This window comes from Eulemur rufifrons, chromosome 10 (assembly GCF_041146395.1).
Source record: "Eulemur rufifrons isolate Redbay chromosome 10, OSU_ERuf_1, whole genome shotgun sequence".
Lineage (NCBI taxonomy): Eukaryota > Metazoa > Chordata > Mammalia > Primates > Lemuridae > Eulemur > Eulemur rufifrons.
Window position 1 is genome coordinate 7,490,156 of NC_090992.1, and position 25,249 is coordinate 7,515,404.

Here is a 25,249-nt window from a genome sequence, read left to right on the forward strand (position 1 = left end):
AAGGACCAAGTACTTGTCGCTTCAAGTTTTTCTAGATATATGAGGAGCAGGTCTCTTTTGTTTATGGAAAGAGCTATCTTAATGCCCTGACTACATGTTGAATTATTTCACTACCCAGAAACTGCTCTATGATATAATAATTTCAGATCTATTCCTCTGTGAACACAATCTTTAACCTTCTCATTTTGCTACATCTATTACATCTGTCTTTGGCCTTATCTGGACCTCTATTCCATGATCCTGCTTCTACCTATCAAATCCTCCTATTTTAATTTCCTTCCTATGCAGCTGATTTCCTTGTTTACTACTTACAATTCTCTCATGCCCATATTCTCAATTCCCTTGTTCAATTTGCCTTCACTAAAAACACCTGATAAAACTCCACTACAGCTGAATATAGTCTTCTTCCTCCTCTCTTATACCTGGGCTGCTGCACTCTATAAGACAAAAATTACAAAATTATCAATACCATTGTCACTGTAAAGTTATCATATCCATTGGGCTTCTGAGACCAAGAACTCCTTTTATAATTTTCTTAACCAGCTTTTTCTTCTATTCTCCACAACTATTTTAAACTCACTTTAAACCTCTTACCCTACCATGTATATAACCCCTTTTAGCAGATAACTTGCCTAATAGCTTAGAAAGAAAATAGAATCCATCAGCTGGAAATTATCTCAATTTCCTGCTCCCTAACCTATACCATTGACAGCGTCGTACCTATACTTTCCTCCTGCTGAGGTCCCTACCACCTAACTCCAATCCCTTCATATATTGTCTGCATCCCATCTTTAACTACCTCCTAGGGCCTAACATTATTTCTTCTGTATCTTAATTTTCTCCGTCTCTATTGAATATCATACATTGGCATTTTAAATATGTTCAAATTTCTCTAGTCTTAAAAAATACCATCTGAGTCAAAATTCTTCTCCAGATATCAATCTATTTGTTCCTTTTCCAGCCTTTTCTTCCTTTACAAATTTCCTGAAAGTGTTGTCTCCCCTCGTTTTTGCTTCCTAATCCCTCTCATTTTTCAATCAAATGCAATCTAATTATCATCACAACCATTCTATTCAAATTACTATTGTAACAGTCATTGAGGATTTCTATATAAATTAAGCAAGACTACACTGTGGGAACAATATGATGCAACTACACAGTGGCTTGTAAATGTGTCTGTCATTTTCATGTTACAGTTCCAATGTAAATGATTAGGTAGATAGGGCAGCTGTGCTCATCACAGTCCTTCTGGAACCAAATTTTCTTTCAAGTAATTGCTCCAACATTCCTTTTGTGTCCATTGTTCAAAACAGTGATTATTAAATGCAGTCCCTGAACCTTTTCTGGATTCCGATTCAAACAAATCAGCAGTAAGAGACATTTTGGAGAGTATTGGGGAAAATCAAACACAAAGTATAAATTATATCAAGGAATATTGGTAAATTTGTGTGACAGTTATATTGCAGTTATGTTTTAAAAGATCTTATCTATTAGAGATGCTTAGTGAGGTGTTTAGAAGTAAAAATATATGATGTCTGGGGTTTGCTTTTGAATATTCCAGATGTATTCATGAATTACTTCTTCAAAGAGGAAAATGTTTTAATTTTAAAAAATTCATAGGGACGCATGGTGGCGCTACAGGATAAGATGAAAACAGTACAGGGGCTGACACTGTGGGCTCCATTATTCAGAACAGAGATCTAACTCACTGAAAAGAGAAGTATTGAAGGAGCTACACGTACAGAGCTGCTGGAGGGCTATCTACTCTCCAAGGGGTTTCCTATTGAAAAATCAGAGCTTTGGCTTCCAAATACAAGGCTGAGCTTAAATTTTTTCAGGAAAGAGGTTGCCTGAAGGAACCATGGAGATCAGAGGGGTACTCACTCTGCGGAAAAGGCAAGTCCTGATTTTCTTTGTTTTGCTGGGATTGTCTGAGGCACATACTGAATCAGTACGCTATTCTGTAGCAGAGGAAACAGAAATCGGCTCTTTTGTGGCTAACCTAGCAAGGGACCTGGGGCTGGGGGTGGAGGAGCTGTCCTCACGAGGGGCCCGGGTTATGTCTGATGATAATGAAAAGCATTTGCACCTAGATTTGCTAACTGGAGATTTGCTCCTAAATGAAAAACTGGACCGAGAAGAGCTGTGTGGCTCCTCTGAGCCCTGTGTGCTGCATTTTCAGGTGGTATTGGAAAATCCTTTACAATTTTTTCGGGCTGAGCTGCATGTCAAAGATATAAATGATCATTCTCCTGCATTCCTGGACAAGGAAATACTTATTAAGATATCAGAAAGTACCACTATTGGAACCACATTCTTAATGGAGAGTGCTCAAGATTTGGATGTTGGAAGCAACAGTCTCCAAAACTACACAATTAGCCCCAATTCTCATTTCTACATTAAAATTCGAGACAGTGGTGACAGAAAGATATACCCAGAACTGGTCCTAGACAGAGCGTTAGATCATGAAGAGGAGCCTGAACTCAGATTAACACTCACAGCACTGGATGGTGGATCCCCACCCAAGTCTGGGACAACTTTGGTTCTCATTGAGGTCTTGGACATCAATGATAATGCCCCTGAGTTTCCTCACAGTCTCTATGAGGTGCAGGTCCTAGAGGACACACCCCTTGGCTCCCGGATTATCACCATCTCTGCTAAAGACTTGGATGCAGGAAATTATGGAAAAATATCTTACACATTTTTCCATGCATCAGAAGATATTCGTAAAACATTTGAAATCAATACAATATCTGGGGAAATTAATTTGAGATCAAGCCTGGATTTTGAAGTAATACAGTCCTACACTATAAATATTCAGGCAACAGATGGTGGAGGTCTTTCAGAAAAATGCACCCTTCTAGTTAAAGTAATAGATATAAATGACAACCCACCAGAAGTGACCATGTCGTCAATTACAAAGACAATTCCAGAGAATGCCTCAGAGACCTTAGTGGCTCTTTTCAGTGTCCGAGACCAAGATGCTGGGGACAATGGGAGGATGGTTTGCTCTATTCAAGATGACCTCCCTTTTTTTCTGAAGCCAATGTTCAAGAACTTTTTCACTCTAGTTTCTGAAAAAGCACTGGACAGAGAGAGCAGAGACGAGTACAACATCACCATCACAGTCACTGACTTGGGGACACCCAGGCTGCAAACCCAGTACAACATAACTGTGCTGATCTCCGATGTCAATGACAACGTCCCTTCGTTCACTCAAACCTCCTACATCCTCTTAGTCCGCGAGAACAACAGCCCCGCCCTGCACATCGGCAGCGTCAGTGCCACAGACAGAGACTCAGGCACCAACGCCCAGGTCACCTACTCACTGCTGCCGCCCCAGGACCCACACCTGCCCCTCAACTCCCTGGTCTCCATCAACACAGACAACGGGCACCTGTTCGCCCTCAGGTCGCTGGACTATGAGGCCCTGCAGGCATTCGAGTTCCGAGTAGGCGCCACAGACCGAGGCTCCCCTGCGCTGAGCAGTGAGGCGCTGGTGCGCGTCGTGGTGGTGGACGACAACGACAACTCGCCCTTCGTGCTGTACCCGCTGCAGAACAGCTCTGCGCCCTGCACCGAGCTGGTGCCCAGGGCGGCAGAGGCCGGCTACCTGGTGACCAAGGTGGTGGCGGTGGACGGAGACTCGGGCCAGAATGCCTGGCTGTCGTTCCAGCTGCTCAAGGCCACGGAGCCCGGGCTGTTCAGCGTGTGGGCGCACAATGGCGAGGTGCGCACCGCCAGGCCGCTGAGCGAGCGCGACGCGGCCAAGCACAGGCTGGTGGTGCTGGTGAAGGACAATGGCGAGCCTCCGCTGTCTGCCACCGTCACGCTGCACGTGCTCCTGGTGGATGGCTTCTCCCAGCCCTACCTGCCGCTCCCGGAAGCGGCCCCGGACCAGGCGCAGGCCGACTCGCTCACCGTCTACTTGGTCATCGCCTTGGCCTCTGTGTCCTCACTCTTCCTCTTCTCGGTGCTGCTGTTCGTGGCTGTGCGGCTGTGCAGGAGGAACAGGGCGGCCTCGGGGGGTCGCTGCTCAGTGCCTGAGGGCCACTTTCCGGGCCATCTGGTGGACATCAGTGGCACGGGGACCCTGTCCCAGAGTTACCAGTATGAGGTTTGTTTGACTGGAGGCTCGGAGACCAGCGAGTTCAAGTTCCTGAAGCCGGTTATCCCCAATTTTCAAGTCCATGACACGGGTAGAAATATGGGGGAAAAGGAGAACTTTCGGAATAGCTTTGAATTCAACATTCAATAAAACAATTTATTTTAAACTTCTAAGTTTTTACTAATCTTGGCAAACTAGGGGTACTTTTTGCCTAATCTATTTTAGACTCTAGGTTGTACAGTAGTCGTGTGCATGATCATTGCTCATACTCTCCTCACAGTTGCTTTAAAAATCCTTATTAGTGGCTATAATTATATTGAAATATAATCTGTGTTTTCTGCTTTTTCATTTATTTGGTCAAAATGTTATATCAATGAAGTTACTGCTATTTTGCTATAATGGTATTGTTTTGCAAGGTATTATTCTCAATTATTTATATATGCAGACTAAAGTACTAAGAGGAAATATCAAAGCTTGTGTAATTTGCTTTTACACACCATTAAGACAAAAACTAAAAATAAAAATGTTGAATATGGGTAGACTGTATGTTGGATTTATCACACTATAGCCTCTGAAAATTTTCATCATAAAGGCTCAAAAAGTTGCTACCCCTCCATTTTCATTACTGGAGAAACTTGTTTGTTTTTCAAGGATTTACTTTCTGGTAAAATTAAAGTGACCACATTGGAAATTACTGATTTCTAAAGCAATTTTTCCTCCAACCATTTTTTTGTTGTTGATGATGCTGTTGTAGAGGAGGAGTCTTATAATGTTCTGGGCCTTGATGTTGCTATTTAGTTTTCTTTAAATACACCATTCTTATGAGTTCATATTTTGTATTGTTCATTACTAATATAGAAAATAGTTTAGAGTCTTATTCCGAGTAAAATAACCTTCCATCAGAAGAATACAAGACAAAAACTTCTTTAAAAATGGAAATGAAGACTGAAACTGTTAAAGAAATTGATTTAGGTTCACTTCTCTTTTCATCATTGAGTAAATATAAAACATCATTAATAATTTGTGCCCTCTCTCAAATGCCTTCAAAGAAGGAATGGGTCTTCATTTATGGTTTATAGATGCCCCATCATGTTACAAATTATAATATCTCAAATCTATAAGTGGACAGTCAAATGGAGGATTATAGGTAGAGATTTTGATAACTAGAATATAGCATGGATATAGTGCTAGTGTAAATATATATTCATAATTGCTCTCATAAAAATTAAATACCATTATAGACTAGATGATTTCATAAAACGAAATTTCACTTGCCATTGCAAAATAGGTACAAAAAATTCCAACTTCCTTAGGAATCTTTTTTCCCTTTACTTCATGCAATTTTAACTGGCTTTATTTTGTATTGCAACAGGTATTTATTAGTTGTGTAGACTTCATTTAAATTCACATTTAGACAATAAAACCCTGAAAAGAATGGTTGGGCCCTCATTATCCCTCAGAGTCATAAAAAACAAAACTATATCCAAGAAAGCCACAGGTAGGTCGAACAAGTGGAAACTGAAGACAAAAAGAAAGAAGAATAGAATAAGAAGGTAGGAAAAAAAGTGAAATGGAAAGAGGAATAAGAGTAATGTATCTTTATTCCCACCATTATCCAATCATAGATGCAATTTTAAAATAGTAATGAAAATATAATGTTTCTAGGAATTAGCCTAAAGAAGAAGGCATAAAACCTTTATTTAAAAAATGATATAAATAAAACAACAAATAAAATAATTAAATGTCTGAAGAAATTGAGAAAGATACTATTTTCTTGATAGAACAACTTAACACAATAAAGATCTATTCTTCCCATCTCCAATTTTCCTAAAAATCTATTGTTTACATGCAAGAGTACTCTTAACTATCTTTAGTTGGTTTATATATTGCCTTCAAAGAGAGTTCACAATTTATTTGAAACAGGGACTATATGTTAAATATGCTTTTTATATCCACTACGGCTCTAGCAGATTGTGGTTAATGACTGGGTGGTAATAGCATCACATATCACACACACACAAAAATGCAATTAAACATTTGTATCCCTGTATTATGCTGAAATAAATTAAAAAAGAGAAAACAGGCATATGTGAGGAGAAAATATAATTTAAATTTATCAACAAACATACAAGATAAGTTGATATTCTGTCTCAAAATGCAACTCAGAAAACAAAATAGGCATAGGAGGAGAAAATACAATTTGCGTTTACCACCAAACACACAAGATAGATTAATATTTTGTCTCAATCCTGAAAATCTTCAGAGTCACATGGTGGCGCTGCAGGATAAGATGGGGAAATTTTTATAACAGTGTATGCTCTGGTTTCCCTTCACCGGTGGAACTGAGAGCGCTGGAAAAGCAGGAGAAAAGAGGCTTTCGACAGAAAAGTAGGGCACCAAGAACACACTTGCAACAGGATTACAAGTTTATAGACTCCCAGAGGTCCAAGCTGATAGATGAGAGGTGCAACTCCCAGAGCTGCTAGAGATTGAGTGGAAACGTTTCCGCAGAAAGACATTTGGCTAAGGAGTCATGGAGCCGGGAGAGGGAAGAGCTCAGCAGATAAGGCAAGTGCTGCTTTTCTTTGTTTTCCTGAGTGGGTCTTTGGTGTGTTCTGAGTCTTGGAGATATTCTGTGGCAGAGGAAACAGAGATTGGCACCTTTATTGCCAACGTGGTGAAAGACATGGGTTCGGATATAGAAGACCTGGCTGCACGGGGGGCCAGAGTTATCTTTGACGACTATAAACCATATTTGCGGTTGGATCAGCAGACTGGCAACTTGCTCTTAAATGAGCAACTGGACCGGGAGGCACTTTGCGATCTCACCGAGCCATGTATATTGCATTTCCAGGTGTTATTTGAAAATCCTTTGCAATTTTTTCGGGCTGAGCTTTCGGTCAAAGACATAAATGATCACACTCCCACTTTCCTAGACAAACATATACTTCTAAAAATCTCAGAAGGTGCTACTCCAGGAACTTCATTCCAAATGGATAGTGCTCAGGACTTGGATGTAGGAAAGAATGGTGTCCAAAACTATACAATAAGCCCCAATCCCCATTTCCACCTTAAATTACAAGACAGCGATGAGGGCAGAAAATACCCAGAGCTAGTACTGGACCAATCTCTGGATCGAGAAAAGGAGCCTGACCTTAGTTTAACGCTAACAGCCTTGGATGGTGGATCTCCGCCCAGGTCCGGGACTACAGTGATTCGAGTTGTGGTCCTGGATATCAATGACAACTCACCCAAATTCGAGAAGCCGGTCTATGAGGTTCAGGTACCAGAGAACAGCCCTGTGGACTCTTTGGTCATCCAAGTGTCTGCTACAGATTTAGATGCAGGAACATATGGAGAAATATCTTATTCATTTTCCCACGTCTCCAGAGACGTGCGGAAAACATTTGAAATCCATCCAATTTCTGGCGAAGTCCATTTAAAAGCACTTCTAGATTTTGAGATAATTCCATATTATATCATAAATATTCAGGCCATTGATGGTGGGGGCCTTTCTGGAAAATCAAGCATTTTAGTTCGTGTTATAGATGTGAATGACAACCCACCAGAAATAGCCATGACATCTCTTACCAGCCCCATACTGGAAAACTCCCCACCTGAGGTGGTGGTCGCTGTTTTCAGCGTAAGAGATCAAGACGCTGGAGACAACGGGAGAATGGTTTGTTCAATTCAGGACAACCTCCCCTTTCTCTTAAAGCCTACTTTCAAGAATTTCTACACCCTGGTAACAGAGCGCCCATTAGACAGAGAGATGAGAACCGAATATCACATCACCATCACTGTCACCGATTTGGGGACGCCTAGGCTGAAAACGGAGCTAAACATAACCGTGCTGGTCTCTGATGTCAATGATAACACACCCACTTTCACCCAAACCTCCTACACCCTGTTCGTCCAAGAGAACAACAGCCCCGCCCTGCACATAGGCAGCGTCAGCGCCACAGACAGAGACTCAGGCACCAATGCCCAGGTCACCTACTCACTGCTGCCGCCCCAGGACCCGCACCTGCCCCTCAACTCCCTGGTCTCCATCAACGTGGACAACGGGCACCTGTTCGCCCTCAGATCGCTGGACTACGAGGCCCTGCAGGCGTTCGAGTTCCGCGTGGGCGCCACAGACCGAGGCTCCCCTGCGCTGAGCAGCGAGGCGCTGGTGCGCGTCGTGGTGGTGGACGACAACGACAACTCGCCCTTCGTGCTGTACCCGCTGCAGAACAGCTCTGCGCCCTGCACCGAGCTGGTGCCCAGGGCGGCAGAGGCCGGCTACCTGGTGACCAAGGTGGTGGCGGTGGACGGAGACTCGGGCCAGAACTCCTGGCTGTCGTTCCAGCTGCTCAAGGCCACGGAGCCCGGGCTGTTCAGCGTGTGGGCGCACAATGGCGAGGTGCGCACCGCCAGGCCGCTGAGTGAGCGCGACGCGGCCAAGCACAGGCTGGTGGTGCTGGTGAAGGACAATGGCGAGCCTCCCCTGTCTGCCACCGTCACGCTGCACGTGCTCCTGGTGGATGGCTTCTCCCAGCCCTACCTGCCGCTCCCGGAAGCGGCCCCGGACCAGGCCCAGGCCGACTCTCTCACCGTCTACTTGGTCATCGCCTTGGCCTCTGTGTCCTCGCTCTTCCTCTTCTCGGTGCTGCTGTTCGTGGCGGTGCGGCTGTGCAGGAGGAACAGGGCGGCCTCGGAGTGTCGCTTCTCGGTGCCTGAGGGCCACTTTCCGGGCCATCTGGTGGACATCAGTGGCACGGGGACCCTGTCCCAGAGTTACCAGTATGAGGTTTGTTTGACTGGAGGCTCGGAGGCCAGCGAGTTCCAGTTCCTGAAGCCGGTTATCCTCAACCTCCCACCCCAGAGCAATGAAGTGGAGAAAGCCCCACCTTTCTGAATGGGCTTGAGTTCAATTAAGGATCTGATTATGATGGAGGACTTTTAGAATGAGTCTAAATTTCTTTGAAATTGTACTCATTGTCGTGTATAGTTCTTTATTTAGGGTAACTTCAATTAACTTAAGAGTTTTCAGAAAGTTCAAAAATTAAAATCTATATTCTCCTATTCTTTATGTTAACTGTGAAAAAATTAAAGGAGCAGGGATTTGCTTAGTCTTTGTTCCAAAATGCAACATCAAATCATGTATTCGCTTATATGTCATTTTCCCTTCAAATTTAATTGCACACTGGGCTCATCCATATTTTCTTGCTGTTCTGATGTGGATCCTCTCACCAAAACATTTTATGTGGTTGACAGTATTATTATAGAGGAAAATGCATGATATGAATAAAAACATAATTACTCGTTATCTGGTTAGGTTGGTTTTTAAATCTGATCTAATTTAGGTTTTTCTAAAGAAAAGTATAATCAATCTTTCCAGTCTCCTTCCTGCCAAATATGGCAGAGAATTTTTTCTGCACTTAAGTATTTTTCTTCATAAATATTTGTGAATTGTATATATTGCTGGTAGATATTGTTTTATTAAAATAAATTCAAATCATCTTTTGATTTAAGATGCACATGTATGCACACACACACGCACACACACACACGTCCAACCATGTTCTTTTCTTGTCTGAGAACTTCTCTGTACTACCCAAGAGAGTTGATCATTAGTGAGATACTTACTCCACTTTTTTTTTTTGCCTTTCTTAGCCATTTTTATTGGTCCAGTGTTAGACTCCTGATTTAAGCTATAATAGCCATGTTCTCCAACCACCTAAGTTTGTGATGAAAATACTGTAGTTCATCTATTTTTTCCTCTTGAATAAATGACAAGCATGAGCTGAGGTAGCCATGTTTATATCTGTATAGGCCGGAAGCAGTGAATGGATTCTAGATAGAGAGAAAAGGAGGGAGAGAGGACCAGAAGGAAAGAGTAAACATGAGAAGGAATAGAGAGTGGAGGAGGCAGAAGCCTAGAAAACAGTAGAGACTAAGATAGCTACTTGGTTCTAGACCTGTCAGTTCCTGATTCCAGTTCTTCCTGAATACTCAATGTCTAATTGCCCTTGGGTTCTACAGTAAGACTACAGTTTCCTAATAGTAAACTTTCTTTTTTTTTCTCCCAAAGTTCATGTGTTGAAAAGTAAAATTTCTTTGTTTAACCTGTCTTGAAGGGGAATTTCTTGTAACCAAAAGAGAGTGGAAAGATATGTGCAACCCTGAGTACTCAATTACCCTCTATACCTTCAAACCCGGGTAGTATATTGCATGTTTCCAATATTAACTCAGTGAATAAAATACAAGACGTATAAGCTTAGAAATAATTAATCTATATTAGGGGCCTATGTAACAAAATTTAAATTTGTAAATAATTTATGCATTCATTCAACAAATGCTACAAAGGGTTTTATGAAATGTCTTGTTAACATGAGTTTCTCTCCATTATGTTAAGTATCCCAGGATTATTTTTTTAAAGTAACACTGAAATCATTATGTTTTGGGGTGTCTGTACCTTTTCGCAGGATCATCGTACCCTCCTCAGCAGAGTCTTTCTTTTAAAAATTATTTGCTGATTTCAGTGGGAACAGAATTAATCTATCATTTAATGTAAAATCATCTGGTTCTATAAATAATCCTAATTTATAGATCATATGGACTGACTTGTGATTTTGGTTTTAGTAATAAATATTATTTGATTGACACATACTCTATTACTAGTCAGCCTCATAAGAAAATTCTGCCAAGCCTAGCAACTTAAATCTTAAAAAGAATAAAATTTATATGAGAGATAAAAGATGAGAATGAAAAACTAACTTAGATCCATTAGATTGCTAACATAGATACCAGCTTCTCTCCCTTTAATATTTTAAAATGCATGGACATTCAAGGTACAGTTTCTTAGACAATTAATTCCATGATAAAGAATTTGGATCCATGACCAATATCTTTTCTACAAGAAAATTGTTCATCAGATTTTTAAATGTGAGAATCATGTTATCATATATATATATATTTTTTTTTTTTTTTTTTTTTTTTTTTTGTTGAGACAGAGTCTCACTTTGTTGCCCAGGCTAGAGTGAGTGCCGTGGCGTCAGCTTAGCTCACAGCAACCTCAAACTCCTGGGCTTAAGCGATCCTACTGCCTCAGCCTCCCGAGTAGCTGGGACTACAGGCATGCGCCACTATGCCCGGCTAATTTTTTTTTTCTATATAGATTTTTAGGTGTCCATATAATGTCTTTCTATTTTTAGTAGAGACGGGGTCTCGCTCAGGCTGGTCTCGAACTCTTGACCTTGAGCAATCCACCCGCCTCGGCCTCCCAGAGTGCTAGGATTACAGGCGTGAGCCACCGCGCCCGGCCTATGTTATCATATATTGAAAGTTAATTTAATCAAATTTATTTCACTGTGGGGAAGAAAATATTCAAAAATAGAATGTTGATTTGAGTAATTGGTACCTTAATAGAATTAAACCAATATGAAATATGATTCTTACACTTGGCCCAAGCTGTTTTCCCCGTTAGCCAGGTAATTAGGATGCCAGAATATATGATAGTATATATCATTTAAACATTGTTTTAAGAACATTGGCTAAAATTGGTGCAGTTGGGAAGACCCCAGGTCTCTTCCTCCAAGATGTATTCCTCCTCTTTAAAAGTAAGAGAATTTCAGTTCCATACTAGGATACCAGGATCTCAAGATATCCATAAGAGCTATATGAGTTGCTCACTAAAACTGAGCTGAGATCTTTCCTAGTTGTAAATTAATCTGATGTTTCAGATGGATCTAACTTATTTTCGCCTGCACTTTATTCTTCACTTTGACTTCGGCCTTTATCTTTGACTATTTCCTCTTCAAGATCTCAGTAAATCTTAGCTTCTACATGTGTGTATCTTAGTTTTAGTAATAGATGCAGATGCTCTTTACAAATTGTCTTAGATAATGTAACAAATTAATATAACAAACTTGGAAAAGTTCTTAGATAATATTTACAAATAAGTTATCCACAACTCCTTAAACTTATGAGTTTGCATAATAAACTAGTTGTAGCTGGTCTATCACTTAAGTTTGTACTCCTGAAACATGTGAATGAATCTGTTTATCTACTGTGCTAGCAGTGAGTTAAGAGTTTCATGGTGTATATTCTTTCTTTAATAGACTGATAACTACATATCTTTTTCTGCTCAATTTTCTTGGAGCACTTACTATACAATATAGTAGACATCATATTGTAAGTTCCATGAGGTCAGAGAAGGTATTTTTGTTCCCAGCACTTAGTGCAGTGCCTGATGTATAACATGAAATCAGTAAGTATTTGTTGAATAAATGAATAAATACAGTTTAATTTGCATTCGCATAATTTCCCAAAGTGTCTAGCATCATTTCCACATTCATAATCTCACAGAAAAATAGAAGTTACCATTTTAATTTATAAACTGCCCCATATATGTAATCCGTGGTGTTGTGTTTTGTTTTGTTTCCATAAATCTAAGTAAGAATACCTGTTTTGTAGACTATTTAGCAAACTAGGTTTAAGTACAACGCGTGGTGGCGCTGTAAGCTAAGGCTGCTGAAAAACAGACTTGCGGATGGTTACTACTGTTGCGGTTACTATTCTGGCAGCCATAATCAAATCCACCAAAGAGAAGAAGCTTTCTTAACTGAAAATTGCGTTGCGGCAAGGACTGATTTCCAAAGATTGTCTACAGACCCAGCACAGGCATCCGGATCTTAATGGCTTTTGGTGTTGGAGAAATGGAGGCTGAAAAGCAGCGCTTTCCTAGACCAAGGCAAGTTCTGCTTCTTTTTGTTATGCTGTCTCAGGCTTGGGCGGAGCGGAAAGGTTATACTATAGCAGAAGAAACAGAGAGCGGTTCTTTTGTGACCAATCTAGCAAAGGACCTAGGGCTAAGGGTAAGAGAGCTGTCCTGGCGGAGGGCTCGGGTAATTTTTAACAATAATGAAAACCATTTGCAGCTGAACCTTCATACCGGCGATCTGCAAGTAAATGAAAAACTGGATCGGGAAGAACTATGTGGCCCCGCTGAGCCTTGTGTGCTGCATTTCCAGGTGTTACTGGAAGAACCTTTGGAGGTATATAAGTTTAAACTTTTGGTCAGTGACATAAATGACAATTCCCCTGTGTTCCCAGAAGCAGAAATGATTTTGAAAATTATGGAAAATACTCCTCCAGGAACTGTGTTTCCCCTAAAAAATGCACAAGACTTGGATGTAGGCGTTAATAACATTCAAAACTATACCATCTACCCCAACTCCCATTTCCATGTTCTCACCCACAATGGTAATGAGGGCAGAAAATACCCGGAGCTGGTTCTGGACAAATCCCTGGACCGAGAGGAGCAGACTGAGCTCAGGTTAACTCTCACGGCAGTAGATGGCGGAGCTCCTCCCAACAGTGGGACCGCCCTGGTCCTCATTGATATCTTGGACATCAATGACAATGCCCCTGAGTTTGCACAGCCACTCTATCAAGTGCAGATCTCGGAAAATAGTCCCCTTGAATCCCTTGTTGCCACTGTTTCCGCTACAGATTTAGACATGGGAATAAATGGCGATATATTTTATTCATTTTTTTATAGTGATGAAGAGATCGCCAGAACATTTGCACTTAATGAACTAACGGGAGAAATTAAAATAATTAGAAAATTAGATTTTGAAAAAATTGAGTCATATGAGATGGATATTAAAGCCTCTGATGGAATAGGTCTTTCTGGAAAATGCACTGTCATAATAAAGGTGCTAGATGTCAATGATAATGTCCCAGAACTGACCGTGGTTTCAGTCCTAAACCACATCCCCGAAAATTCTCCTGAGATCACGGTAGCTCTTTTCAGTATTCAAGATCGAGATTCCGGGGAAAACGGAAGGATGGTTTCCTCAATTCAGGACGATGTTCCCTTCATGCTGAAACCTTCCGTTGAGAATTTCTACAGGCTGGTAACAGAGGGAGCGCTGGACAGAGAGATTAGAGCTGAGTATAACATCACGATCACGGTCACTGACTTGGGGACACCCAGGCTGAAAACTGAGCAAAACATAACAGTGCTGGTCTCTGACGTCAATGACAACGCCCCTGCCTTCACCCAAACCTCCTACACCCTGTTCGTCCAAGAGAACAACAGCCCCGCCCTGCACATAGGCAGCGTCAGCGCCACAGACAGAGACTCAGGCACCAGTGCCCAGGTCACCTACTCACTGCTGCCGCCCCAGGACCCACACCTGCCCCTCAACTCCCTGGTCTCCATCAACGCGGACAACGGGCACCTGTTCGCCCTCAGATCGCTGGACTACGAGGCCCTGCAGGCGTTCGAGTTCCGAGTGGGCGCCACAGACCGAGGCTCCCCTGCACTGAGCAGCAAGGCGCTGGTGCGCGTGGTGGTGGTGGACGACAACGACAACTCGCCCTTCGTGCTGTACCCGCTGCAGAACAGCTCTGCGCCCTGCACCGAGCTGGTGCCCAGGGCGGCAGAGGCCGGCTACCTGGTGACCAAGGTGGTGGCGGTGGACGGAGACTCGGGCCAGAATGCCTGGCTGTCGTTCCAGCTGCTCAAGGCCACGGAGCCCGGGCTGTTCAGCGTGTGGGCGCACAATGGCGAGGTGCGCACCGCCAGGCCGCTGAGCGAGCGCGACGCGGCCAAGCACAGGCTGGTGGTGCTGGTGAAGGACAATGGCGAGCCTCCGCTGTCTGCCACCGTCACGCTGCACGTGCTCCTGGTGGATGGCTTCTCCCAGCCCTACCTGCCGCTCCCGGAAGCGGCCCCGGACCAGGCGCAGGCCGACTCGCTCACCGTCTACTTGGTCATCGCCTTGGCCTCTGTGTCCTCGCTCTTCCTCTTCTCGGTGCTGCTGTTCGTGGCTGTGCGGCTGTGCAGGAGGAACAGGGCGGCCTCGGGGGGTCGCTTCTCGGTGCCTGAGGACCGCTTTCCGGGCCACTTGGGGGACATCAGTGGCACCAGGACCTTGTCCCAGAGTTACCAGTATGAGGTTTGCCTAAGGGAAGGTTCAGGGACCAGTGAGTTCAAGTTCCTGAAGTCTGTTATGCCCAACCATCACGCTGCTGTGAATGACGTGGAGGAAAAGTCCAACTTTGTAAAGGGTTTTGGATTTAATCTGAAATCTGTCGAGTTTTCAGAGCATTCAGGATAAAGGTTAGTTATTTCTCAATATACTAGATCTCCCTTACGTTTCGTTTGTTGGTCCATATAGAATATCTTTGTTTTTTGCTGATTTCATTTTACTGGTTAGGAGATTAGAAACTTTCTTTGAGTATATCTTCATATTTAGTCTCCTTTTATTCTTTCTCATTACTGAAAAGTCATGAATAGTTGTTCAAATTATCAACTATTCAACATCACAGGCTCTTGATTTGAAGATCACCACAGCACTATTCTCTGTTCGATTGTCCAGAAATTTTTTCTATATTTTTGATGCTTAGAAGACAAGGATGATAATATATACAATGAGTTATTAGTATGCCTTCTGTTTAATTTGATATTATGCTTACCTGTCTTGAATTTTAAATGGAGAAATGTCTACAAAAATTGCATGCTTTTGTTTCACAATAATATTAAATGGGAAAGCCTGCAGTTTCTCCCAGACTTAAAGATTTTTCTGCTCTTTATAACAACCTTCAGTATAAAATATATATGAGTATCATTGAATGATTATTAGATTATTTTAAGATTTTTAAACAATAGATCCCTTTTCTAGTGTCTATCTAGCCCACCTCATCTTTTTCTGGAAACTTCTCCTGTCTTTAGCAGGGGTGTACTGTTGTGGCCAGATTCATTTTATATGACCCATCTCTCTCTGTCTCTGTCTCTCTGGTATTAGACAGTTAGACAGGATGGTAGATATGGCTCATCCAAGTTGGTCCAATCTGATTCTCTCTGTTTAACAAAATGGCTTTAGAAACCAGATATAGTCTCTTTGTTAGGAACTTAACAAGAAAGTGATGTCATGTTTGGCTAAATACATGGAAAGAAGTACAGAAAGTCTATCTACCCAGAGAGACAAGAAAAAAGGAGATGCCAAAAAGAGTGACCTTACTGTAAATTTTCCTGCTGTTTATTTTCCAGTCCCTCCCAAGTCTGCTTTCTCCTTGGGTTTTTAGAGAAAACTATGTGCTCTGTTAATAAATTTCCCTCTAATTAAGATAGCTAAGTGAGGTTTTTTGTTGTTGTTGTCAAAAGCAAGTTAGATATTCTTGCATGGTTGGTAAGTTAGACCTTCCTTACTATTAATTTTAGTTTTTATTATGGATTTTCATATTAATATAATCAGGAATAAAAAAGGTTGTAAAATATTAATAGTTTCTAAGGGACATGCACAAGATTTTGTTAGAATATACAGTTCTGAGAAGAATTAAAGGGTCTTTCCAATGGTACAGTCTTTGTAGTGTTTAGTATAAATTCTAAGAAAATTTTACTATATAAGAAATAGTTTGAATATCATTAGCATCATAATAGCATTAGTATAAAATAACATTGACAATGTAAACTGTGTGTCTACAAGAGATGTATTCCTTATTTTTAGGATCACTATAATCTTGTTGCTTTGGTCTTTCTTTTTATAATATATCCTTTTGCTTAGGGGGAGCCAGGGTATTTTGCCATTAATTAAAGGACATTTTAGATCATTCTGAGTTATTTCAAATTCAAAAGAGCATAGAAAATAACTACTTGAGAATATGCTGTCTTGTTTATCCAGGTTATATAAAAAGCTGGAATTCCAGCAAAAGAGGGGACTTCTGTGTAGTAGGAGAACCTATGTGTCAGAAGTTTTTAAATTAATTTGGATTTATTAATGGATCTATTCAAGAAATAGTTGTTGACTATCTACTCTGTGCCAGGGATTATTTTAGATGTCGGATATGCAGCAGTGAACAAAACAAACACTCAGGTGTGACACAGAAGAGAAACAAGTATGTACATCTATACTACGTCAGATGCTAATAAATGCTAGGGAGAAAAAACAGGGTAAGACATACAGGAAGTGCCCTCCTGCATTTTCCCACAGTTTAAAAGTTTCATAAAATAGTAATTCTCTGATCTTATGTAGAGAGAATATCATATTGGAATGAACTTGTTGCTTTTTCCTTGATGTAATTCAACCAATAGGGGCCACAGTTCTAGTACATAGGCAGCCTAGAATTTGAAAGAAATATGGAGGAATTAATTCTTTTTTGCAGAGAAAATTTTAAGAAATCACATGGCTATATGTTATTAGTTTTTGCAAGATGACTGATCACTTTTATGTCTTCTTCCACTTCTCAGTTTCCCTCTGAGCACCCCACCCAGACTACAGGCAATCGACGGTGGAGACCATGTCTAGATTGTTTACTGATGTATTTCAGAGCTTGTCACATAGAGATCAATAACACTTCTTTGAATAAAGGAATGAAAATTAGAATTGCATGACTTTGTGATTACATTATCACCCTCAATTTCCAAACTCTAGAATAGATGGGAGAGAATAGAACAATTGTAGCAATTCGTTTTGAAGTAAAGACAACGCATGGTGGCGCTGCAGGCTAAGGCTTCAAAAAAGAACCCCTTAACTGCTCGGAACTACTTACTTCAGACCTCTTTCAGCTGAAGAGAAAAGCCTGTAAGCAGAGCTCGGACCCGTCAGCCTCTAGAGAGTGTTATTCACCTACCTTTCCGGACAGTTTGTCGACTGAGAGATCGAGCACTGTCTCAGTCCCATCACTCCCTGAGGTAGTTCTCGACCAGGTTCCTGGAAAGGCGTGTGCAGAAGGAAAGATGGAGGCCAGAGGGGAGTGCTTTCCTAAACAAAGGCAAGTCCTGATTCTCCTTCTTTTACTGGGAGTGGCTATGGCAGGCTGGGAACCCCGTCGCTATTCTGTGGTCGAGGAAACTGAGAGCGGCTCTTTTGTGGCCAACCTGGCCAAGGACCTAGGGTTGGGAGTGGGGGAGCTATCTGCGCGGGGAGCCCGGGTGGTCTCTGAGGATAACGGACCACGCTTGCAGCTTGATCTGCAGACCGGGGAGTTGATATTAAGTGAGAAACTGGACCGGGAGGAGCTGTGCGGCCCCACTGAGCTCTGTGTAATGCATTTCCAAGTGTTACTGAAAAAACCTATGGAAGTATTTCGAGCTGAGCTACTGGTGAGAGACATAAACGATCACTCTCCTGAGTTTTCTGAAAGAGAAATGATTCTGAAAATCCTAGAGACTAACCCTCCTGGAACTGTGTTTCCTCTGAAAAAAGCTCAGGACTTGGACGTGGGCAACAACAACATTCAAAACTACAATATTGGTCTCAACTCTTATTTCCATGTTTCCACTCGCACCCGGGGGGATGGCTCCAAATACCCAGAGCTGGTGCTAGACAAAGAACTGGATCGTGAGGAGCAGGCGGAGCTCAGATTAACCCTGACAGCGCTGGATGGTGGCTATCCACCGCGCTCTGGCACCTCCCAGATTCGCATCTTGATCTTGGACGTCAATGACAATGCCCCGGAGTTTGCGCAGACGCTCTACGAGGTGCAGGTCCCAGAGAACAGCCCGGTGGGCTCCCTAGTTGTCAAGGTCTCTGCTAGGGATTTAGACACCGGGACAAATGGAGAGATTTCATACTCTCTTTTTTATAGTTCTCAGGAGATAAGCAAAACTTTTGAACTAAGCAGCCTTTCAGGGGAAATTCGACTAATTAAAAAACTAGATTTTGAGACAATATCCACATATGAGCTAGATATAGAGGCATCTGATGGTGGGGGACTTTCTGGAAAATGCTCCGTCATTATTAAGGTGCTGGATGTTAATGATAACGCCCCAGAATTAACCATTTCATCACTTACCAGCCCTATTCCAGAAAATTCCCCCAAGACAGAAGTGGCTCTGTTTAGGATTCGAGACCGAGACTCCGGGGAAAACGGAAAAATGGTTTGCTCAATTCAGGACAACGTTCCATTTACGCTGAAACCTTCAGTTGAGAATTTCTACTGGCTGATAACAGAAGAAGCGCTGGACAGAGAGAACAGAGCCGAGTATAACATCATCATCACAGTCACTGATCTGGGGACTCCAAGGATGAAAACGGAGCAAAACATAACCGTGCTGATCTCCGACGTCAATGACAATGCCCCCGCCTTCACCCAAACCTCCTACACCCTGTTCGTCCAAGAGAACAACAGCCCTGCCCTGCACATAGGCAGCGTCAGCGCCACAGACAGAGACTCAGGCACCAACGCCCAGATCACCTACTCGCTCCTGCCGCCCCAGGACCCGCACCTGCCCCTCAACTCCCTGGTTTCCATCAACACGGACAACGGGCACCTGTTCGCCCTCAGGTCGCTGGACTACGAGGCCCTGCAGGCGTTCGAGTTCCGCGTGGGCGCCACAGACCGAGGCTCCCCTGCGCTGAGCAGCGAGGCGCTGGTGCGCGTCGTGGTGGTGGACGACAATGACAACTCGCCCTTCGTGCTGTACCCGCTGCAGAACAGCTCTGCGCCCTGCACCGAGCTGGTGCCCAGGGCGGCAGAGGCCGGCTACCTGGTGACCAAGGTGGTGGCGGTGGACGGAGACTCGGGCCAGAATGCCTGGCTGTCGTTCCAGCTGCTCAAGGCCACGGAGCCCGGGCTGTTCAGCTTGTGGGCGCACAATGGCGAGGTGCGCACCGCCAGGCCGCTGAGCGAGCGCGACGCGGCCAAGCACAGGCTGGTGGTGCTGGTGAAGGACAATGGCGAGCCTCCCCTGTCTGCCACCGTCACGCTGCACGTGCTCCTGGTGGATGGCTTCTCCCAGCCCTACCTGCCGCTCCCGGAAGCGGCCCCGGACCAGGCGCAGGCTGACTCGCTCACCGTCTACTTGGTCATCGCCTTGGCCTCTGTGTCCTCGCTCTTCCTCTTCTCGGTGCTGCTGTTCGTGGCGGTGCGGCTGTGCAGGAGAAAGAGGGCAGCCTTGGGGGGTCCTTGCTCAGTGCCTGAGGGCCACTTTCCTGGCCACCTGGTGGATGTCAGCGGCACAGGGACTCTGTCCCAGAGCTACCAGTATGAGGTGTGTCTGACGGGAGACACCGAGAGTAATGAATTCAAGTTTTTGAAGCCTATCTTCCACAATATTCTGGACCAGGATTCTAGGAGGAAACCAGAATTTCCAGAATAATTAGGTATCTGAAACTTCCATACTGGCTGTAGTAGTTTTGTCTTCCTTACTTTTCACTTTCTTTCTTTAACTCTATAGTGGTGTTTAATTCTACATGTTTTTTTTTTCTCTATTGTTGTCTTTAGTACTGTTACTCTTTTTTTGTTGTTGGCCTGGTTGTTACAGAATTAGCTTTCCAATTATTGTATTATTAGTAAATATTTTATATCAGGATATTTCATATTTCTGATTAAACTTTTAGTACTCATTCCTGAAGGATGATATGAAAGGTTATCCCACCTGATAAAAGTAACTCTAATTTTAAAAGTATACTTCATACTATATGACACTACATAATATTGTATGCTTTTTATTTTATTTATTTACTTTTTTTTTATTTATTTTTTGAGACAGAGTCTCCCTTTGTTGCCCAGGCTAGAGTGAGTGCTGTGGCATCAGCCTAGCTCACAGCAACCTCAAACTCCTGGGCTTAAGCGATCCTCCTGCCTCAGCCTCCCAGGTAGCTGGGACTACAGGCATGCGCCACCATGCCCGGCTAATTTTTTCTATATATATTTTAGTTGGCCAGATAATTTCTTTCTATTTTTAGTAGAGATGGGGTCTCACTCTTGCTCAGGCTGGTCTCAAACTCCTGACCTTGAGCGATCCACCCGCCTCGGCCTCCCAGAGTGCTAGGATTACAGGCGTGAGCCACCGTGCCCGGCCAATATTGTATGCTTTTCAAATCATACTTTATTTTTAAAATATTGGAAGTCTTTTGGTTTTTATTATTTGCACAACTCTGAATTTTAGATAACCCTATTTCTGTTTGGGGTGAAATCATTTCATATTTACCCATGCACAGTTTCTTCCAAGTTCTCTATTGGGATTTTCATTTTCAACATAGATAATTTCAAGCTGTTCATTTCAAGATCACATTTGTAATCATTAACTTTCACTCTAAAATACATTTGACGTCTCTTAAAATCTTACCTGCATCATCTGTTCTTCCATATCTAAATTAATGTAGAAAAGACTTGTGGGTTCTTTCTTATGTCTAACTAAAGTTAAGATCCTGTTAAGAGTGTTAGACAGATTTACTGAACCCAGGTTAACTATGTTTAAGGAGTTTCTATAAGGCCAATAGACTCTAGGGCCAACTAATGCATTTCCTGCAATTGTCCTTTTCTACAGCAGAGAAATTCCCAAGTGAACTTTAAATTCTGAGCTTAGAGGAGCTTCTGATGACATAGCATGCCAACATCTACTTGCCTTGGGATGATTATATTGTTCTAGTTGAAAAGGAATTTGAAAGAAAATACATTGTAGAATGAATATTAGTTAACCAAGTGAAATTTATTAAAGTATATGTTGGTGAAGGAGTTGAATGATTTAGAGAAAAAATCTGCACTCTTTTCAGGACTCCTCTATCTCCAGGAGCTTCTCAACTTTGCAGATACTATAGAATGATGTAGTATGCAAAATAATGGCCTCCAGAGATGTCCAAATCCCAATCCCTGGCACCTATGAGTATGTCATATTATATTGCAAAGAGGAAATAAATTTCAAATGGAATTAAGGTTGCCAATCAGCTAAAATTAAAATAGGGAAAATATCCTAGATAGTCCAGGTGGGCCTTATTCAATCAGTTAAAAGACCATAAAAGCAGAGTTGAGTCTTCCCTGAGATAGAGAAGAAATTCTGCCTGAGGTCAGCAGCTCCAGCTTGTGCCCCCATGTTCCAGCCTGCCCTTGCTAACCACCTGCCATACAGGTTTTGGACCTGCCTAGCCAGCTTTCACAATCAAATAAATCACTTCCTTGCAAGAAATCTCTTAATTTACATCTGCTGGCTCTGTTTCTCTGGTTGAACCCTGAGTGATACTCATTTTGGTAGCTGGAATTGGGATGCTGCTATAACAAATACCTAAAAATGTGGAAGTAGCTTTTCAATTTGGCAAAGGAGAAAGGCTGGAAGAATTTTGAGAAGCATGATAGAAAAAGCCTGGATTGCTTTGCACAGACTATTATTAGAAATATGATGTTAACAACTCTGCTAGTGAGGACTCACAAGGAGAAGAGAAGCATGGTGGAGAAACACATATTGCCTTAGGGAGTACCTAAATCATTTTAAACAGACTGTGTGTAGAAATATGTTTATTAAAGTCCCTGCTGGTGAGGGTGCAGACACAGGGAAAATGTTATTGGAAGGTGGAGGAAAGGGAATCCTTCTATATAGTGGCAGAAAACTTAGCTAAGTTTGAGTCCTGCCATTATGTGGAAAGAAGAATTTGTAAACAATGAACTTGGAGATTTAGCTAAGGAGATTTCCTGACAAAGGGTTGAAGGGACAGCCTGTTTTATTCTTGCTGCTGGTAGTAAAATGTGAAAGGAAAAATTATGAGAGGAATTAGATTGTGGGAAGAACTGTAAAGCAAAAAGGAATCAGGACCTGATGACTGGGGAAATTCTCAGCCTATTCAGATTGCAAAAGATGTTAAAAATTAGGAGATTGACTTCCAGGAATGCATGTTCTAGAGAGAAAGCCAAGGATATAGCAGGATAACATTTTTTCAGTGCCTTGAAAGGATCAGAGTAGTCAATTACATGGAAGACTCTTTGAAGAGACTAGCCATGTGACATAGGTATCTTCAGTCACATCAGCAGAAGTCAGAAATATAGAGTGAATTATTCCGGAAAGAACTGTCAAGGAGTCTTTTATCTAATGAAGTAAACTTTGTGACATACACAAGATACCCACAAGATTGTTGAGAATGTTATATCAGCAGAAACCAGCCTGAACTGAAAGGGATAATGAGAACAAATTAAATAAAGCTGTTGTACACCCAAATTCTATAAGCAAGAAACATACTATTGAAACTACTTAGCTGAAAACATGTACTACCACTAAGGAAAAAGGAAGGATGGTTTAGAGGATGGAGCCAGGAGCCCAAAGTGTAGAGCTGTAAGCCATGGAGGATTAGTCTTGAAAGCAGAAGTCTCCCTGGGTGGATTGCTACATTTCTAGATACAGGTAATTGCTTTTTCACTTTGATTTTTTTACATAGTTGTCTGACTAGGTCCCAACCTATCTATTTAAGATGTGTGAGATGCTTTTCAGGAAAGTAGTTTTGCTTTCCCTTAGGTGTTATCAAGGGAGAGTACTCTGAAGTACTGCAGTTGAATTTATATCTTCTTTCAATTATCTCCCAATTTGGCAAACACACACAAATGATTGAATTTTCAAAGAAATATCCATGGCTAGTAGCATCTCCAAAAGTTGAGTTTGGGAGAATAGAACGAGAAGGTGAAATGATAAATGCCAAACATACTTTTAAATCTGCATTAATGGTGCCCTGAGAAAGATGAAATACGATGTTTATGCAGCAATCCAGAATAAGTCTTTCTCACAGGCAGGAAAATAGCAGGGCTAAAAATTTTACTTACTAAATTTGTCTAAATATGGATCCTGATCTTCTTAAGTAGATCAGCAATCTATGTGTTTTGGTGGATTATGGCTGATGAAAGTATAACAAACCAATGCTCCTCTATGTCACACATAGAACAGTTTTGAACGTAAGTGACAAGTCATTGTTTTTAGTGAATGCAAGTTAAGAATAGTGAATGCAGATTTTTGGAAACTACCAGGATAGAGACTCTTTCATCAACATAAACATAGCCATTCATTTTTCCTCCTACTTTCTCTTCCAGATATTATAGACTCTCTTTAAGATTTCTATAAGTTCCAACTTGCCTTTTATAGTATTAATCCAAGACCATTGACCTTTTTTCCTTATTTCCCCTCGTTGCTTTTATTTTCTTCCTAAACAGAGTACATAGGTATTTGTGATCACATGACAGCATTCATAAAGTGAGAGATACTTTATTCCAATAACTGTAAAGTGGAGAATTTGAATTTCTTCCAAAAATGCATTTAAATGGAGGAAATAGTTTCCTGAGAATACCATTAACTATATTTTTTACATAATGAAAATAAGCTGCAGTATTTCTTCACTATCCTTCAAACCACTGTTGAAAATATCATCATGGTATTTCTATTTCTATTACTATAAACATGGAAATTATTCTGGAAAATTTAACTAATGCTACTATTTAAATATATAAAAGATGATCCTACTTTGACTGATGACTAAATTTTGAGAAAATATTTTCTTAAAAGTTAAAAGTTTGGTCATGTTAGCAGGGGACCAACTGGATATTATGAAGTCATGGTGGAGTGTTATGAGTTATCCTTGGAATAATCCCCCTAATTTGTTTTACAATCCTGGATGAGCACTCTGTAATGATGTATTTTCTTCAGAAAAGAACAAAAGAGACATAAAGATAATGTATACTTTTGTTAACTCAGTGCCTATTCCTAAAAAAAAGGATCACTTTCTCGTAAAACCAACAGAATCTAGGCACCAATATAGGAAAAAGAATGTAGAGAACTCTTTTCATATGTATGTATTTCCATTCTATTTGGGGAGATGTTTGTGTCTTTTTTCCCAAACAAATAAATATAATATTCCATGAGAGTTTACTTTGGTGATACTTAATGGGAATTTAACTTAGAGAGAGGCCTCATTGCAATACTTGTACATAAATTAAATCTTGGCAAAACCCTACAGCCTTTATGCTGGGAATTGTAACAAAAAATAATCAGGATATCGTCTTCATTACTGTATCAGTAGCCTGGAAATTACTGCAGAAATTTTACTATTGGCTATGGGAACCGCCTTGTATCATATGCTCTCAAATGTGAAGGAGCAAGTCAAGAAACAAAGATATTAAAATGATTGAAAATGCCCAAGTAGGCAGTCCTGGAAATGCTTCCATATTGTTTCATATAACATTTGACATAAAATAAAAAAACATATGAAATCAAGTTCTTTCTCTTTCTGATGGGAAATTTTTATTTGACAATTGTTAAATGTCTGCTCTATCCCAGGGAAATCAGACATTCCTAGTTTTGGCAGACCTAGAATGAATGTCAAAGAAGTCCCTGGGCATGCTTTTTTTAATAATTATTTTTTATTTCAAGGAACATTGTGTCATTCAACTAGC

The 25,249-nt window shown here is 41.6% G+C and overlaps 4 protein-coding genes across 4 annotated transcripts; all 4 read left to right on the forward strand.

Annotated features, from left to right (window-relative positions):
• The first annotated feature begins 1,861 nt into the window (after positions 1-1,861).
• On the forward strand, positions 1,862-4,258 carry LOC138393092 (protocadherin beta-14). The gene has a single exon (XM_069484139.1). The coding sequence runs from the start codon at positions 1,862-1,864 to the stop codon at positions 4,256-4,258; it is 2,397 nt and encodes a 798-aa protein (XP_069340240.1).
• Positions 4,259-6,422: 2,164 nt separating this feature from the next.
• Positions 6,423-9,628, forward strand: LOC138393093 (protocadherin beta-18). Its single transcript, XM_069484140.1, has one exon. The coding sequence runs from the start codon at positions 6,642-6,644 to the stop codon at positions 9,006-9,008; it is 2,367 nt and encodes a 788-aa protein (XP_069340241.1). The 5' UTR covers positions 6,423-6,641; the 3' UTR covers positions 9,009-9,628.
• Positions 9,629-12,810: 3,182 nt separating this feature from the next.
• Positions 12,811-15,222, forward strand: LOC138393283 (protocadherin beta-15-like). The gene has a single exon (XM_069484466.1). The coding sequence runs from the start codon at positions 12,811-12,813 to the stop codon at positions 15,220-15,222; it is 2,412 nt and encodes an 803-aa protein (XP_069340567.1).
• Positions 15,223-17,840: 2,618 nt separating this feature from the next.
• Positions 17,841-20,204, forward strand: LOC138393094 (protocadherin beta-15). Its single transcript, XM_069484141.1, has one exon. The coding sequence runs from the start codon at positions 17,841-17,843 to the stop codon at positions 20,202-20,204; it is 2,364 nt and encodes a 787-aa protein (XP_069340242.1).
• The last annotated feature ends 5,045 nt before the right edge of the window (positions 20,205-25,249 follow it).